Here is a 13783-nt window from a genome sequence, read left to right on the forward strand (position 1 = left end):
GCGAAACGCCAAGCCGATCCTCCTGTATTGCAATCCCAAGAACAAACCAGAAGGTCTCTTTACGATCGGGTGTCGCAAAGTTCGGGCCAACCAACCTTCAAAAGATATCATGGCGGCCACCCACGGGACTCAACTATGTCATTTATCTACTTGACCGAGTCTCAAGTTGGCCATCCACAACCGCCCGTCAAGGAGTTACCTGCAGCTGCCCCGGCGCTGGCCAGAAGACCAAGCTCCACGCAAGAATCGATTTCCACCAGCCAACAGTCTTCACGAGGTGACGAGATGGATAGAATCAATAGACTGTTTGAAATTCTTTCCGCAAGATCCGATATCGACCACCCGGTTTGCGTCGAATGTACAGATTTGCTAATTGATGGATTGCAAAGAAAGCTAGAGGTTGCATCTAAGGAGCGTGATGCATATGTACGGCACCTTAGACAAGTAAAGACTGAACGCCCTAGTACAGATGAGATGAAGGCTCGCCAGGAGCGGCTCCAAAAAGCCGAGAAGGATAGAGTCGCTGCCATGGACGAGTTACGACGGCTGGAGAAGGGAAAGGATGCTCTCGACGAGGAGATATTAGCCCTTGAAGAAGAATCCCGCCAGCTAGATAAAGAAGAGGAGATTTTTTGGAGGGGGCGGAATGCCTTCGCTGCGAAAATGTCCGATTTCCAGTCAGAACGAGACAGCATTAACGCCAAATACAGTCATGACTCCCAGCTGCTCGAAAAGCTTCAGCGGTCAAACGTCTATAACGACACGTTTTGCATCAGCCACGATGGAAGTTTTGCCACCATAAACGGGCTTAGACTTGGAAGGCTGTCTAATAAGCCCGTGGACTGGCCAGAGATCAACGCAGCCTGGGGTCACGCCCTGCTACTACTTGTTACCGTGGCTGAAAAGCTTGACTACAAATTCCACGGATACGACCCGCAACCGATGGGGAGCACGTCCAAGATCATTAGATACGACGTTCCCAGCCCATCTTCGAGTCGCCTTGGCTCGAGAGCCATGCAAGCACCCCCAAAGAAGCATGTCTTAGAGCTATACAGCTCCGGAGACATGCCATTAGGTCTAACATTCATGCACCGCAAATTTGATAATGCCATGGTTGCATTTCTCGAGTTGGTGAGGCAATTGGGTGCACACGTACAACGGCAGACTCAGCAGTCACTAAATGCACTATCTCTTCCATACAAAATCGAGGGTGATAAGATTGGAGAAGTGAGCATCAAGCTAGGAATTGCGCAAGACGATGGTTGGACAAAGGCTTGCAAGCTTACTCTCACCTGCTGCAAGTTTCTTCTCGCGCACGCCAGCAATGTTGCGTCAACTGCTAGAAGCACAGCCTCATGAGCAAGACTGAACATGTCTGTCGTATGCGCAACTAACAAATAAGCGACTTGACTCCACATGCCCAGGTATCGTCCGGCCAAGTATTCATGCATCGAGCTCCATGATGTTTGACCATAGCTGGCCAATGAATAAGGGACACATCGATTAGCATTGATGATGAGGCAAACCTACAGCATGGGAGTGGGCGCTTTTGCTAACAACCTACAAAATTTCGCAACCAGTGGCCAGAGAACAGTTCCCACACATCAACAGAATTCGAAGGGCCTCAGGTTATATCTACTCCTCACCCAGCATCTTTCATATTCGGAGTCAACACATCGTATTATCGTCAGTTCTTACACTTTGACAGCCAGTGAGGAACTCCACAACTGAGTTTCGAGGTTCTCGGTTTGTTTAGGTCGTGAACGTGGTTCCACAATCGAGCAACTTCAGTTGTTACAAATACCAACTGCTGTTATGATTCATCCCCATTCCTGCAAACCGTGACGAAACGAAAACAACGGCGGCACTACACGCGGGCCAAACTAATCTCATGGAGGATGACGCGCTTCGGCCAGGAGACGATGTTTACCAAGCATAGTATGAGAAAGGTGACAAGACCTGGTTTGCACTCCGGGACTGAGTATCTCAATATATCAAACCCTCTTTGACTTCCTAGGCGTTGATCGTTTGCCCCCTCAGCATCTCATTTCCCAATCGGATTGGGGCTCGACGATTCTGGCTTATTAAGATTGATATTAGCTGCCTGCCTGCTCGCTGCAATTGCCAGCTACCCCTGTTTGAGAATCCCTCTCAAATCAGTCTGTCTATTGCCAGGCTGACCACTGTACTGGTCACTAGCTATTCAAACAGCGTGCTCTTGAACTGGGTGGGAGAAGAGAACAACCCCCTCATCGTTGCTATCAGTTGTCCTCGCCCTGGATAGTCACCTCGAAGTTGGTGCCCGTCATCAGTCTCTCCGGTTCCTCCAAACTTACTATTTCTACGTCTGGTGCAACATCACCTCCTGATTTCGAGACTGCGGTGCGGTGCATTGAGTAAAATTTTGTTCTTTACTTGGCAGATCAACCGATGAACTGTCCCAAGGATTCTCCAGGCACTCAATGCCTCCAATCTGCCTCAATCCACCTCCAGGACAAACAGCCTTGAGGGACGCAAGCGTTATGTCCGACCGCATGCTTTTTGTCATGGTGATCGACGGCTAGGTTGTAGAAGATAAGATGGAGGTGCGTCGTGGGAGTGAAGAATACAACTTCCCTTAAGTTATCGACACGGAGAAAGGCGCTGTGAATTACATATCACCCGAAATCCAACCCTATTCGTCCGCCTGTCAGTAACATACATGACGATGTGTGAAAATGTTGGCTGCCTTTATGACGGCAGTATGAATAACACCCTCACCGCCATAAAGTAACATATCATTAATCAACGTAACACCAACTCAACAGGATCTTATCTGCTACACGTGCTTTTATCTCCAACCATCTTTATTTCAACATGAAAAATTCAATGGCCAGAAAAGATCACCTTCAAATGGCTTCGACGGTACGTGAAGCCTAGCGAAATACATGATGGATGCTTCTTCGTCAATATCCAAGACTCGCCGGCGTCTTATGTCCTACCAATGGCTCAGCTACTCGGCTGGCTCGGCTGCATTGCTTCTAGGAGACACTATGTGATACTCATGTGTAACTGGATGCATGCGATGATTACGAAGACGGAGCTGCAAGATGGAGATCTGACGACTCTACTGACTACCCGATGTAGCTGCTGGACCAACCAACAGACCAGTGTCGCCTCACTTTGACCATTGTATCAAACATACGTACGGAGTACACACCTTTATATACAACCAGCCAAGTTTAATAATTCCCTCGACTACTGGTCGCCAGCCATACTTCATGCGGGCGGACATGACATGCCTCGCCTACCTGCAGGATTGTCTGACTTGAGGTCGCACTTGATAACCAAGAGCAACATGATCAGCAAATCTATATCCCAATGCTCCCAATGGGGGTGGGAGCAGGCGCGAAGCATGTATACGTGTTCAAGTGGATTGGGTCAGACATTACCAGAAAACGCCTCATCAACGCCTCAAGTCGTAAAATTCGCCCTGCCCCCCTGTGGTATCAGAGTTGCGATGGAATTGACCGTAACACTGTCTTGTCGTGCACCGCTTTTGACATGCATGGCGTGAATTCGTTTACAGCCTTTGCATTATCTTGCGTGAGTACATATTCAAGTGCTTACTTCCTTCCCCTCACCATCGTATATTTTCATCCTCCAAACCCATCACCATTTCTCCCAACGAAGGAGAGCTTCATTTTCCCCCTTGTTGTGCTTCATCATCTCATTTCCTCCTCTAGCGTTTCCAAAATGCCCACAGCCGGCATTGATATCCAAGATATAGAATCTGTCTCCAGCATCAATTCGGACGAGGTTGGGAGGATAGAGATGCAATCTACATTGGGGAAGCCTTCCACATTAAGGGTAGACGGCAAAGTCCCTGACGTCGTCTACTCACTCCATCTGTTAGACATGCGAAACCAAGTCGTAAACCGTAAGGGCATACATCCCTTTCATTCCGTCCGGAAGGGCTCCACTGATGCAATAATATAGACCTCCAAAGCGACAAGCCCTTTGATAAATAGGTTGGACAGTCGGATCACTGCCAAGAGAGTCCTCTTCAAGATCAGGGATGGTCAGGCGAACAACCGGTCATTGAAGTCGTCAATCGAATCATTGCTGAAAGACCAGAAGCCCCGGTCAAGTCCCAATCACTAGCCTCGCAGTGGTCCCTGAAGAATATTGGATGGACGACCTGCAAGGCCAGGATGGGAAGAAGCCAAGGATGCCCCTGCGCCAGAAGCTCATCGAAGAAGGGAAATTGCTTTGGGGGCTTCTCAAAGAGCCCACCTCCAAGCAATACAACGGCGAGCTCGTCGACGAAGGCATACACATCAAGGATATTCAAAAGGGATTTGTATCAGGACGTGTCATTTGCGACTCGCCCGGGTTTGGCGAATACTGCCCCGACATGAAGCAGCAACTACAATGCCAACCAAGATTAACACGTCCAAGATCACCACCTCCAGAGAACCAATGGGACTTGAATCGACTTCCACAGGCTCCCCCTCGTTGTGCCTGCCGTCATTGCATGTCCAACCGAGAACATCACCCTGAAGAAGTTATGTTCCATGAGTTCAAACCCGCCATCCCTGCCATCGACGAAACACCCACAACCGACCTCTTCTATGTCGTCTGCAGCGGACTCATACCCGGCTTCATAATGGCCTCCCGCCGCTGGGGCATCTTCCAAGTCTCCAATCTCTCGGATATCAAACAGGACAAAGAAGCATTCAAGTACCTCGTACTATACGACAAGATAAAGCGCACCGTCAAAGCCCTGATCAGCCGCTTTGCCGCCTCCGTCAACAAGAAGCTCTCTCCCTGGGGAAACGACTTTATCAAGAATAAAGGCGGAGGCCGCATCTTCCTCCTCCACGGCCAGCCAGGCGTTGGCAAAACCTCAACGGCAGAATGCATTGCCGAGCTCGCCAACCGGCCCCTCATGGCCCTTACATCCGGCGACCTGCTCAGCTCTCTCGGCGACGTGGAGAAGAACCTGGCCTACTTCCTCGCGCTGGGCCAGCGCTACGGCGCGCTCGTCCTCCTCGATGAGGCGGACGTCTACCTGGAGCACCGCACCGCCAGCGACGTTGCCCGCAACGGCCTGGTGTCCATCTTCCTCCGCGCACTCGAATACTACCGCGGCGTGTTGTTCCTCGCCACCAACCGGGTGCAGTCTTTCGACGCCGCGTTCCTCAGCCGGATCCATGTCGCGCTGCACTACAAGAACCTCAGCAACGAGAACCGGGAGCGCATCTGGGCACATAGCTTCGAGAGACTTGTGCGCGATTCAGACGGGAAGATTCATGTTTCTGCAGCGGCGAGAGACTAGGTCTTCCATCATGCGGGCGTTCAATTGCTGAGGTTGAATGGGAGGGAGATTCGGAACGCGATGCAGACGGCGTTGGTGTTGGCAGAGAGCGAGGCTGAAGCCAAAGGGGATGAAGTCGTCACCATACGGGCGAGCCACTTGGAGGCCGTTGTAGAGATGAGCTCGAGCTTTAAGGGCTATATTGCGCGCCTGGAGGGGCGAGACGGCTGTGAGGGGGATGCGAATTGATGGGAGTGCGAGTTACGGTGAAGTTTTTACATGGTGTGGCTTATAACTAACGACTGATAATGTAACGAATCCGATGACCCTATCGCATATATTGTTTGGCATATGAGGAGGGCGGAACGCTGGCTTGAAAACATGGTATTAAATACCATAGACAACACAGTGACTCTTGTTTCCGTCATCGGCAGTAGATGCAATTGAATTGAACAATCAATTTGCATCAAAGCACATGGTACAAGGCTAGCTTTCTGCATTATGACACGTTGTATTTATCCTGATGAATGAACGCTTGCCCGCGCTCAACAGTAGACTATGTGAGAACAAACGTCCTTATAACATGCGAAACCTGTACCATACCCAAATGCCCGTATAAACATGTCCTTGGACACATAAATGAAAAGATGTAACAATGCGTGGTATTTATTTTTCATCCAACTCCCTTGCCCTTTACGAGTAAAAATGGCTTCGCTGCATCCCATCAGCGGTAGCATACTCCTTCTTGCCCTCCTGCAGGCTCTCAGACGCAGTCGTGATTGAATTTGCTCTGCTAGAGTCGCTAGACGCGGCCTTGATCGCCTTGACTTCTTGACCGGGACGCTTCAGCACCTCGAGATAGGTGGAGGGGAGGTAGCCCTGGCGGCCATCGCGAGAACGGCATTGCCACCATTCACTAGGGTTGCCTGCGGGATCGTGTTTTGTGAGAACGGCAACGAGATCGCCTTTTCGTGCTTCGAGTTCCATGGACGTGTTGTGGCCCTGGGGGAGGTAGTCGTACATGAGGCGACAGAATTCGAGCTTGGACGGGTCAACGGGTTGTTGTGCTTCGAGGGCCTGTTGCTGTAGGCGGCGCTCCTCCTCTTCTTGAGAGGCAGCCAGGGTGCGGATCATCTTGGACATGAGATAGGGGATACCGAATGCTGCGGCGAGGAAGAAGAACAGAGGTTTACGAGAAGCCTTGGCGGGACCCGAGGTGCCATCGGGGCCAGGACGGCCTTCGAAGCGGGCAAAGGCGGCGGGTGTGAGAGCGGTTGCGTCTGCTGGGGGTGGCCGACCCGTGATTTTGGCGATGAGCGTGCGGATCCAGCGTATGAGTGTGAAGATGCCAAGAATGGAGCCCAGAGTATCGCGAAGGTTGCCGAACTGCTCGGCGACTGATACCATGGCTGTGGCCGCGTCAGTGACGTGATATCAAGATGAGGGTGAGAGACTGTGTGTGAGGTGAGCATACCAAAGAAGCTTGAGTGTGTGGCCATGTATGTGCTCTCAAGCATTTGGGCGAATCCGCCAAAGGCAGTTACGATACCCTCCAACATCTGAAAGGTAGCTGCAGTTCCATTGCTGAAGCGATTGGTTAAGCTGTTGGGGTCGTTGGGGCCCATGCCGCCGCCATACATCCCCCCGTACATGCCGCCGCCGTAACCTCCATAGCCGCCATACATGCCACCGCCATATCCACCCATGCCGCCAAACCGTGAGTACGGACTTGAGTACGGTGATGAATACGCACTGCCATAGGCGCTGTATGGTGAGGCACCCATGCCCATGGCGCCCACGCGGCTGTACGCTGAGGCATTCTGATTAACGGCGGAGGCGAGGGAAGAAGGGCGGTCGGGAACAGGAGGAGCGGCAGAAGAAGCGGCAGCAGTGCTCGCAGCAACAGCTGGCGATGCGGCTATGGTAGAAGGGATAGGAGCTATTGGCGAACAAGTGGTTAGCATGTAAATGTCAGAACGTAGCGGGCGTCAAGACAAAGAATACGTACTGGAGGCAGCAGCAGAAGCGCCAGGCCGCTCCCAAGGCTTGGGGGGCGAAGCCATGATCGCGGATTATGTGATTATTAAGGAGAAAAGGATGGACAAGAGAGGTGTATCCCGAGTTGAGTTGGGAAGCACAAAAGGCCCAGTGTGTCGCAGCTACGTCAAGGCCGTTGTCTGCCTCTGGCGAGCTCCGAGGCGACTTCGGAGCGACCCGAGGACAAGAAGCTCGACGCGCTCCCAATATGCAAGAGAGGGCAGAGTTGACAGCAAAAGGGCAAAACCGGTCAGACTTGTGTGCGAAGAAGGACAATCGACTCCCAGATGGAAGGATGAATGCGATGCTTCAGCGAGGCCACGGATCGGGGAGAGGGGAGACAAAGGGTGGATTTGAGCGACGGTATAAGGAAATCTGGGGTGAAAAGGCTTGAACGCTGGGTTTGACTTGTGAAGATGTGGGGACAAGACTGGACTTGGCTGCTCAAGTGCTGCAACTTCACCGGCCGTGGACCCGCCCAAGTGACCGAGCCGCGGGCCCGAGATGCAAAGGCTTGAGAGAGGGAGAGAAAAGTGGGACATGCGCGTTCGTTGGCCGCTCACGTTGCTCCATTGGTTCTGTGCCTCGGCATCTTCACTCACACTTGTTTGGCCGTGGCTCCGGCCTGGCCGTGGGTGCGTCATGCAGGATGAGTGTGTCCGTCAAATCTCTGGAAGGGGCAAAATGAACATCAGACTCTGGCTGCCGGCAGACGAAGACTCGGTGGCTCATTCAGCATGCTTGCACCGCTGATGCATGTCGTGAGGGCATCCAGCCTGCAACTTGCCCAACCCAGCTGTCCCTGGCATTATCCCACTAGTGCCTTTCTGAGTTCTTCACGCATACATGAAAAACAGGACCAAAAAGGCTTCTTCTCACTTTTTTCCCCTAAATTTCTTTCTTTCTTCTTCTGTACTAACCATATCACTTGCTGGGAGGCATGTGAGGACTAGGTAAAGAAGGGCTACGTAGGTGTCCAAGTGCCAGCTGCTTAAAAATAGTGTGTGTAATAACTACGAATTACATACTATCAATGATCTACCCTAAGCGTGGAGAAGAGATGATGAGTTTCCACTTGCCTAGTGGCGAAAGCAGCCATCTCAATACGTGCCTAAAACACCAATTGCTTACATAATTCAAACCACCTCAACACCACACTTGCACCATTTACAGCTGCTATTCTCTAAACTATACCTCATTTTCTGTTAATTCGGCTGCCTCTAGTATCCCCATTTTCCTTTGGCACTCGTTCTGAATTATCCACAGCCAGCTCGCTATCAGATATCACCACATACCAACCCAACTTCATGTAGACGACGGTGGAGTCGGGATGCCGTCACCATGAAATCACACACATAGGTTGATAGCCCTCCCAATGGCAGCCAAACAGCCCGCAGACCTCATCCCAAACCCATTCATCAAGAAGCGGAATCTCCAATGGACCCTCTCTCCGCCCAAGCCCCCGAACCCGTCCTCTCCCCCAAACGCCCCATCATCGCCAAAATGCAACACCACCAACAACAAACCATCGCCACCCACCACAGCAGCCATAGAATCCGGCAAAGCCCACATCACCAACCCTCTCGCCCACTTCACAACACATCTAGAAAACCACGTCCTCCCCTGCCCGGCCCCGCTCCTCCCCATCCCAAGCTACGCTTCCCTCTACGCAGGCTCTCTCACGAGCCAATCCTCCCACTTCGTCATCCATCAACACGACCACCCCATCGCCGGCCTACACTACGACCTACGCCTGCAAATCAACCCCAGCAGTAGCGTATCCTGGGCCATAATGTACGGTCCCCCCGGAGACCCGAACAGCACCCGTCTCAATCGCAACGCCACCGAAACGCGTATCCATTCCCTCTGGAACCACCTCATCGAAACGGCATCCCCGCAAACGGGCTCCCTCTTAATCTGGGACACGGGGACTTATACCATTCTCCCCAGGATGAGCAAGCATGCGCCTAGAGCAGATCCCTCCTCTCAGCCGAGTCCAGACGACGAGGAGCGTCCGCAGCAGGAGCTGCTAGAGGCGGCGTTTCACAACCGCAAGATACGGCTTCAGCTACACGGATCCAAGCTGCCAGAGACTTATATTTTGAACATGCGGCTCACCAAGAGGGAGGACGCGGAGGGCAGGGCAAAAAGCAGTAGGGCGCCGAGGACCAAGCGCAGGAGAGTCAAACGAGCCGACCCGGAGACGAGTTCTGACTCTGGCGACGTTGCGGACGATGACGACGAGGACGAGGCTACTACCCTCGTTCCCAAGGGTAGACAAGCCAACGGGCAAGAGGTATCCCGGATAGCTCTCGAGGCGGAGCTGCAGGAGCTGGAAGACGCAGAGATTCGACGAACAAATGCCTACCCAGGCGCTTCCAACACCATTGGTAGCATTCACCAGAGGAAATGGTATCTCTCGCTGGACAGAAAAGCATGCGGGTTCCAGGAACGGTTGCAAGGGGGCAAGACTGTTTGGCGGCTTCCGTCTACGTCGGCTTCTTCCGCCTCCACACCCGATACAAGAGACGAGAAAGACGCAATGCAGAGGCTAAGCTTTCCTTTTTACGTACGAGGCGTCGAACACGAACGTAGTGTCGTGACTGCCCGAACAGGCGGGGATATCATGCGTGATGAGCGTGTTCAAGGTTTCGTACGAAGAAAGGGCTGGCTGCCAGTGTTGAATTAGCTGTATACATGGCATGACTTGCGAGAACTGCTATGAGTCATGAAACAAAGGTGCCCCGGCATCAGGCCCTATAACTTCTTGTTTCCTCTAGTTGGTACAGTATCTTTAATTGGTATATTATTACCAAAAAAAAAAAAAGATTCCCTAAACCAGAGTTCAAGCTTTCACCCGGCCTTTACGAATCAAATTGCAAGATGCAGTAAATGAGCCGCAAATTTTCAAACCGCCTTTCCAGTTCGTTACCATCAACGCCAATTCATGCATGTACAAAAATTCTTGCTATGCCTTCGTGTTCTCGTGTACAGAAGCTTGTCATGCCCAGCTTTTCCTATCAATTCGAAAAACTCAGATTGAATCCCATCATATTGTACACTCTTTATAGCTTCTCCACAACCGTTGGCGCAATTCGTCTCTTCTTTATCTCCTTGATCTCTTCCCTTTCACTTTCGCTAGCATCGCGCTTCGTGCCCGCAACGCTTCCGGCAGCACTCCTGGGCGTTTCAGGTGGGGTTGTGATGGGGACGCCTTGGGCCTTGGAAGAATTGGTTGCCGTCAAGGCTGGGACACTGCCTGCAATAAGAGGCGGGTTGCTCACAACGCCGGTAGGAACTGACGAGGACTGTGTTGCAATTGACGACGTGGAGTTGGAGCGTGTAGGCGACGCTGGTCGTTGTGATCCTGCAGGCGCTGTGGCTGGCGGTGACGGTGCTGTGAATGAACTAGCTGAGTTTCGGTGTTGGTGATGCGAACCATTGGGGAAAGGAGACGGAGGTGCGAAGCTCGTTGTGGGCGTTGGGGTTGGTGTGTTTTGATTTGAGGCTATGGCAGTTGAAGCCGCTGTAGGCTTTGGAGGTCCAATTTCTCCCTTATAAATTTCTCCCAGCTCCCCGCTTGCAAACGACAGAGTAGAACAGAATCCGTCCGATGATGAAATCACCAAGGTAAGACCATCACTCGACCTGAACTATGTTAGTCAATGAAGTCAGGACGTTGGGGGCTTTGGGAGCTGTTTACCAGGCCAGGTCAGTAAAGGTAGCGCAATGCAAATTGCTCACAACGCAAATTGGAGTCTTTTGCTGTGTGTCGTATAATAACACTGAATCTTGGGTTGCAACGGCGTAAACCATACGGTATGGAAGGGAAAATGCCGGCTTTGGACCAGGCGTCGATGCATCGGTGTCTACACCCAGAGGCTTCGACTGGGAAGCACTGATCTCAGATGAAACACTCGCTGGGGGCGGCGGTGGTTCCATTACCGCAGCACCGGGAGATGATTTGGAGATGGGCTCTGGTAACGACGGCAACTGCTCTTCGGCTGATGAGGTGTCGATGGTGATATGCGTCGTGGCGGGAGGCGATGGGCGCAGTGTGTAGTATACAGGAGAGCATTTGACCACGACAGAGGGCTTCTTGTGGCCTGGCAGATGGGCAATTGGGGGCTTGTTGATCCCACCTCGAGTGTAGATATACACGGTATTAATGACCTCGTAGGTTGGTTTGGAATCCTTTTCTGATTGGTGCTGAGTTTGATACTGGCCCGACGGCGTTAGCAGCAGACTACCGTCCGGGGTAAATGTCAGTCGGCGAAAGAAAGACGTCAATGTCTCATTAGCGTAAAGACTCGCGTTCTTGGTGCCTAGCTGCGGCTTAGGTGAGGCCTCCATGGGCATCACAGCGGGAAGAGGTAGTGTTGGGGCAGGGGAAACGGAACGTCGCGATGAGAATGACGATCTTCGGCTGTGGCTCACGACACTGGGTGGATTCATCGGCAAGGGGATCGATGTGGGAGTGCCTGGCGCTGAAGGAACAGGCGAGCCGACAGAGGTTGCCGACTCTGCCATCGAAAGCTGTGCCCGATGACCAAAGTCCGGAGGGGCAGGACTGCTTGACGATATCCGTCGAGGCGGCAAATCAGCCTTAATGTGACTAGCCAGACGCGGAGGCTTGTCATCGTGACTGAGCGTATACTGGCCGTCTTTCGTCTTGAGGGAGTAAATATGGACAGATCGATCGGAAGACTGCGTAGCAATGTATTCATTTAAAGGATCCCAGGTAACGCCCTGGACATAGTGACTATGTTCGGCAATTTGTCTCACCAGAGTTCCTGTTGGTTATCATTAGCTTCGTCGTGCATTATCATGATGCAGAATTCCACCCATTTACCGGAGTTGGCATTATATATTCTAGCAATGTTATCCATGCTTCCAATGATGAAGTGCATGGCATCAGGAGACCAGGCCAAGTCATATATTTCTGCTCCGCTAGAACGACACATGTGCTTTGCCCTCCATGACTCTTTGTCGTCCTGTGTATCTCCACCAAAGTTGGAGGGCGGTAGTTCGCTGGGTACCCAGAGAATGACATTGCCGTCGTCACCCGCGGACGCGAGAGTTTCGCCTATGCATTGCAATCATCAGATAAGGCTGTCGAGAAAGACGCGTTGCGGTCCCATGGACAAGTATTGCACCAATGCTTACCTTTTGGAGCCCAGCGAACTACATTGACAGCTTGGTTATGCTTGGACAAGGTCGAAAGATATTCGACTTTTCGCTCTAGCCCGTCGGACTCGACCTTCCAAATTCGAACATGATTATCACCACCGGCAGTAGCAAGACGGCCCTTCCCACCCGGCTCGAAGTGTGCCGAGTAGAGAGGGGCGTTTTGGTCGTGCCAATTGATGATGAGCGGCGTGGCTTTCATCGTGATAAAGGCGGATGCTAGGGCGGCCGGCCACTGCACCGCATGTGGGATGTAGATTGATGGTGGGAGGTCTTGGGTTCGCGGTTCTAGACGGTAGCTTGCGGCTCGGCTGACGTCTGGGGTTGTCTAGTTGCGTCGAGGTACGGAGCACGTCGAAGTGCGTGTAGTATCGAGCTCTCAGAGTGTTGAAATCCGGCTACACTCGACCGTGGTGAGTTCGTGTAAATGGACAAGAATGGGTGCCCTGCGGTAAACGGCAAGCGATGAGGGAGTAAAGGTCGCAAGAGAGAGTTGGCGAGGTCGTTGCTACAAAAGGGGACAAGGAGGAAACGGATTGGCGGTTGGAAATTACAAGTGAGGTGAGATGCAGTTGGATGCATAACATTTGAGAACATAAGACGCGAGGGACCTTGGTTGCTTGGGCCTTGTTGCCCACCGAGAAGCCAAGGAACTACGAGCTACGGTTGGAGCCAGCCTGGTTGTCGACACCCACTTGGCAAGACGATGGCGAGATGGACTGATGGATCGAAGGGGGGCACATCAGGCCTGGCGCGCAGCAAATGCGAGTGTTGGTGGCCCGTCCTCTACTTGCATGTACACCGGCGCCCGAGTGATGTGCACCCGGTACGGAGTACGGAGCAGTCACTTGGCAGTCAGATCATTGATCCATCGAATCCGACGTGGCGCCTGGCGTGAGACGTGCGCCCAACTTGCAACAGTCTGGTGAACGCAATGTGCACCGCGATTGCACAAAGACGGAAAGCCAGCCCGGCCAGGAAGTGAGCCAGCCGTCTGCGCGTTTGAGGTGGGGCCTGGCCTGGTCAAGAAAGAGTACGGAGTACTCCGTACATACATGCAAATGGTGGTAGAGCCTTCAACTGTCTTGTCTGGTTCAAGGTTATCTGTCCAAGCATCTTGGTCCAAGGCAACATTTAACCTTCCATGTCCCTACACGCTGCATCTGCGACCTGACTGGCTTACAAGGCGGAAGAGATCTACGGTGTCCTGGCCTCGATCCCTGGACACAAGAATCAGACTCGCAGCCCGCACGCAGCCCG

General features: G+C 52.4%; 5 protein-coding genes across 5 annotated transcripts; 3 read left to right on the top strand and 2 right to left on the bottom strand.

Annotated features, from left to right (window-relative positions):
* Positions 1-135: 135 nt before the first annotated feature.
* On the top strand, positions 136-1359 carry MAA_11399 (uncharacterized protein; the record flags this gene model as incomplete). The annotated part of the gene is made up of 1 exon (XM_011413393.1): positions 136-1359. One exon carries the CDS (start codon positions 136-138, stop codon positions 1357-1359), a length of 1224 nt encoding a protein of 407 aa, XP_011411695.1.
* Positions 1360-4210: 2851 nt separating this feature from the next.
* Positions 4211-5320, top strand: MAA_00745 (ATPase; the record flags this gene model as incomplete). Its single annotated transcript, XM_007818743.1, has 1 exon — positions 4211-5320. The coding sequence occupies one exon, from the start codon at positions 4211-4213 to the stop codon at positions 5318-5320; it is 1110 nt and encodes a 369-aa protein (XP_007816934.1).
* Positions 5321-5992: 672 nt separating this feature from the next.
* Positions 5993-7362, bottom strand: MAA_00744 (Src like protein; the record flags this gene model as incomplete). The annotated part of the gene is made up of 3 exons (XM_007818742.1): positions 5993-6708; positions 6774-7238; positions 7308-7362. 3 exons carry the CDS (start codon positions 7360-7362, stop codon positions 5993-5995), a joined length of 1236 nt encoding a protein of 411 aa, XP_007816933.1.
* Positions 7363-8711: 1349 nt separating this feature from the next.
* On the top strand, positions 8712-10025 carry MAA_00743 (ABC1 domain containing protein; the record flags this gene model as incomplete). The annotated part of the gene is made up of 1 exon (XM_007818741.1): positions 8712-10025. One exon carries the CDS (start codon positions 8712-8714, stop codon positions 10023-10025), a length of 1314 nt encoding a protein of 437 aa, XP_007816932.1.
* Positions 10026-10401: 376 nt separating this feature from the next.
* MAA_00742 (WD40 repeat-like-containing domain protein) lies at positions 10402-12725 on the bottom strand (the record flags this gene model as incomplete). The annotated part of the gene is made up of 4 exons (XM_007818740.1): positions 10402-10984; positions 11040-12129; positions 12189-12422; positions 12503-12725. 4 exons carry the CDS (start codon positions 12723-12725, stop codon positions 10402-10404), a joined length of 2130 nt encoding a protein of 709 aa, XP_007816931.1.
* Between the last annotated feature and the right edge of the window lie 1058 nt (positions 12726-13783).

Source organism: Metarhizium robertsii (genome assembly GCF_000187425.2).
Source record: "Metarhizium robertsii ARSEF 23 chromosome Unknown MAA_Scf_7, whole genome shotgun sequence".
Taxonomy (NCBI): domain Eukaryota; kingdom Fungi; phylum Ascomycota; class Sordariomycetes; order Hypocreales; family Clavicipitaceae; genus Metarhizium; species Metarhizium robertsii.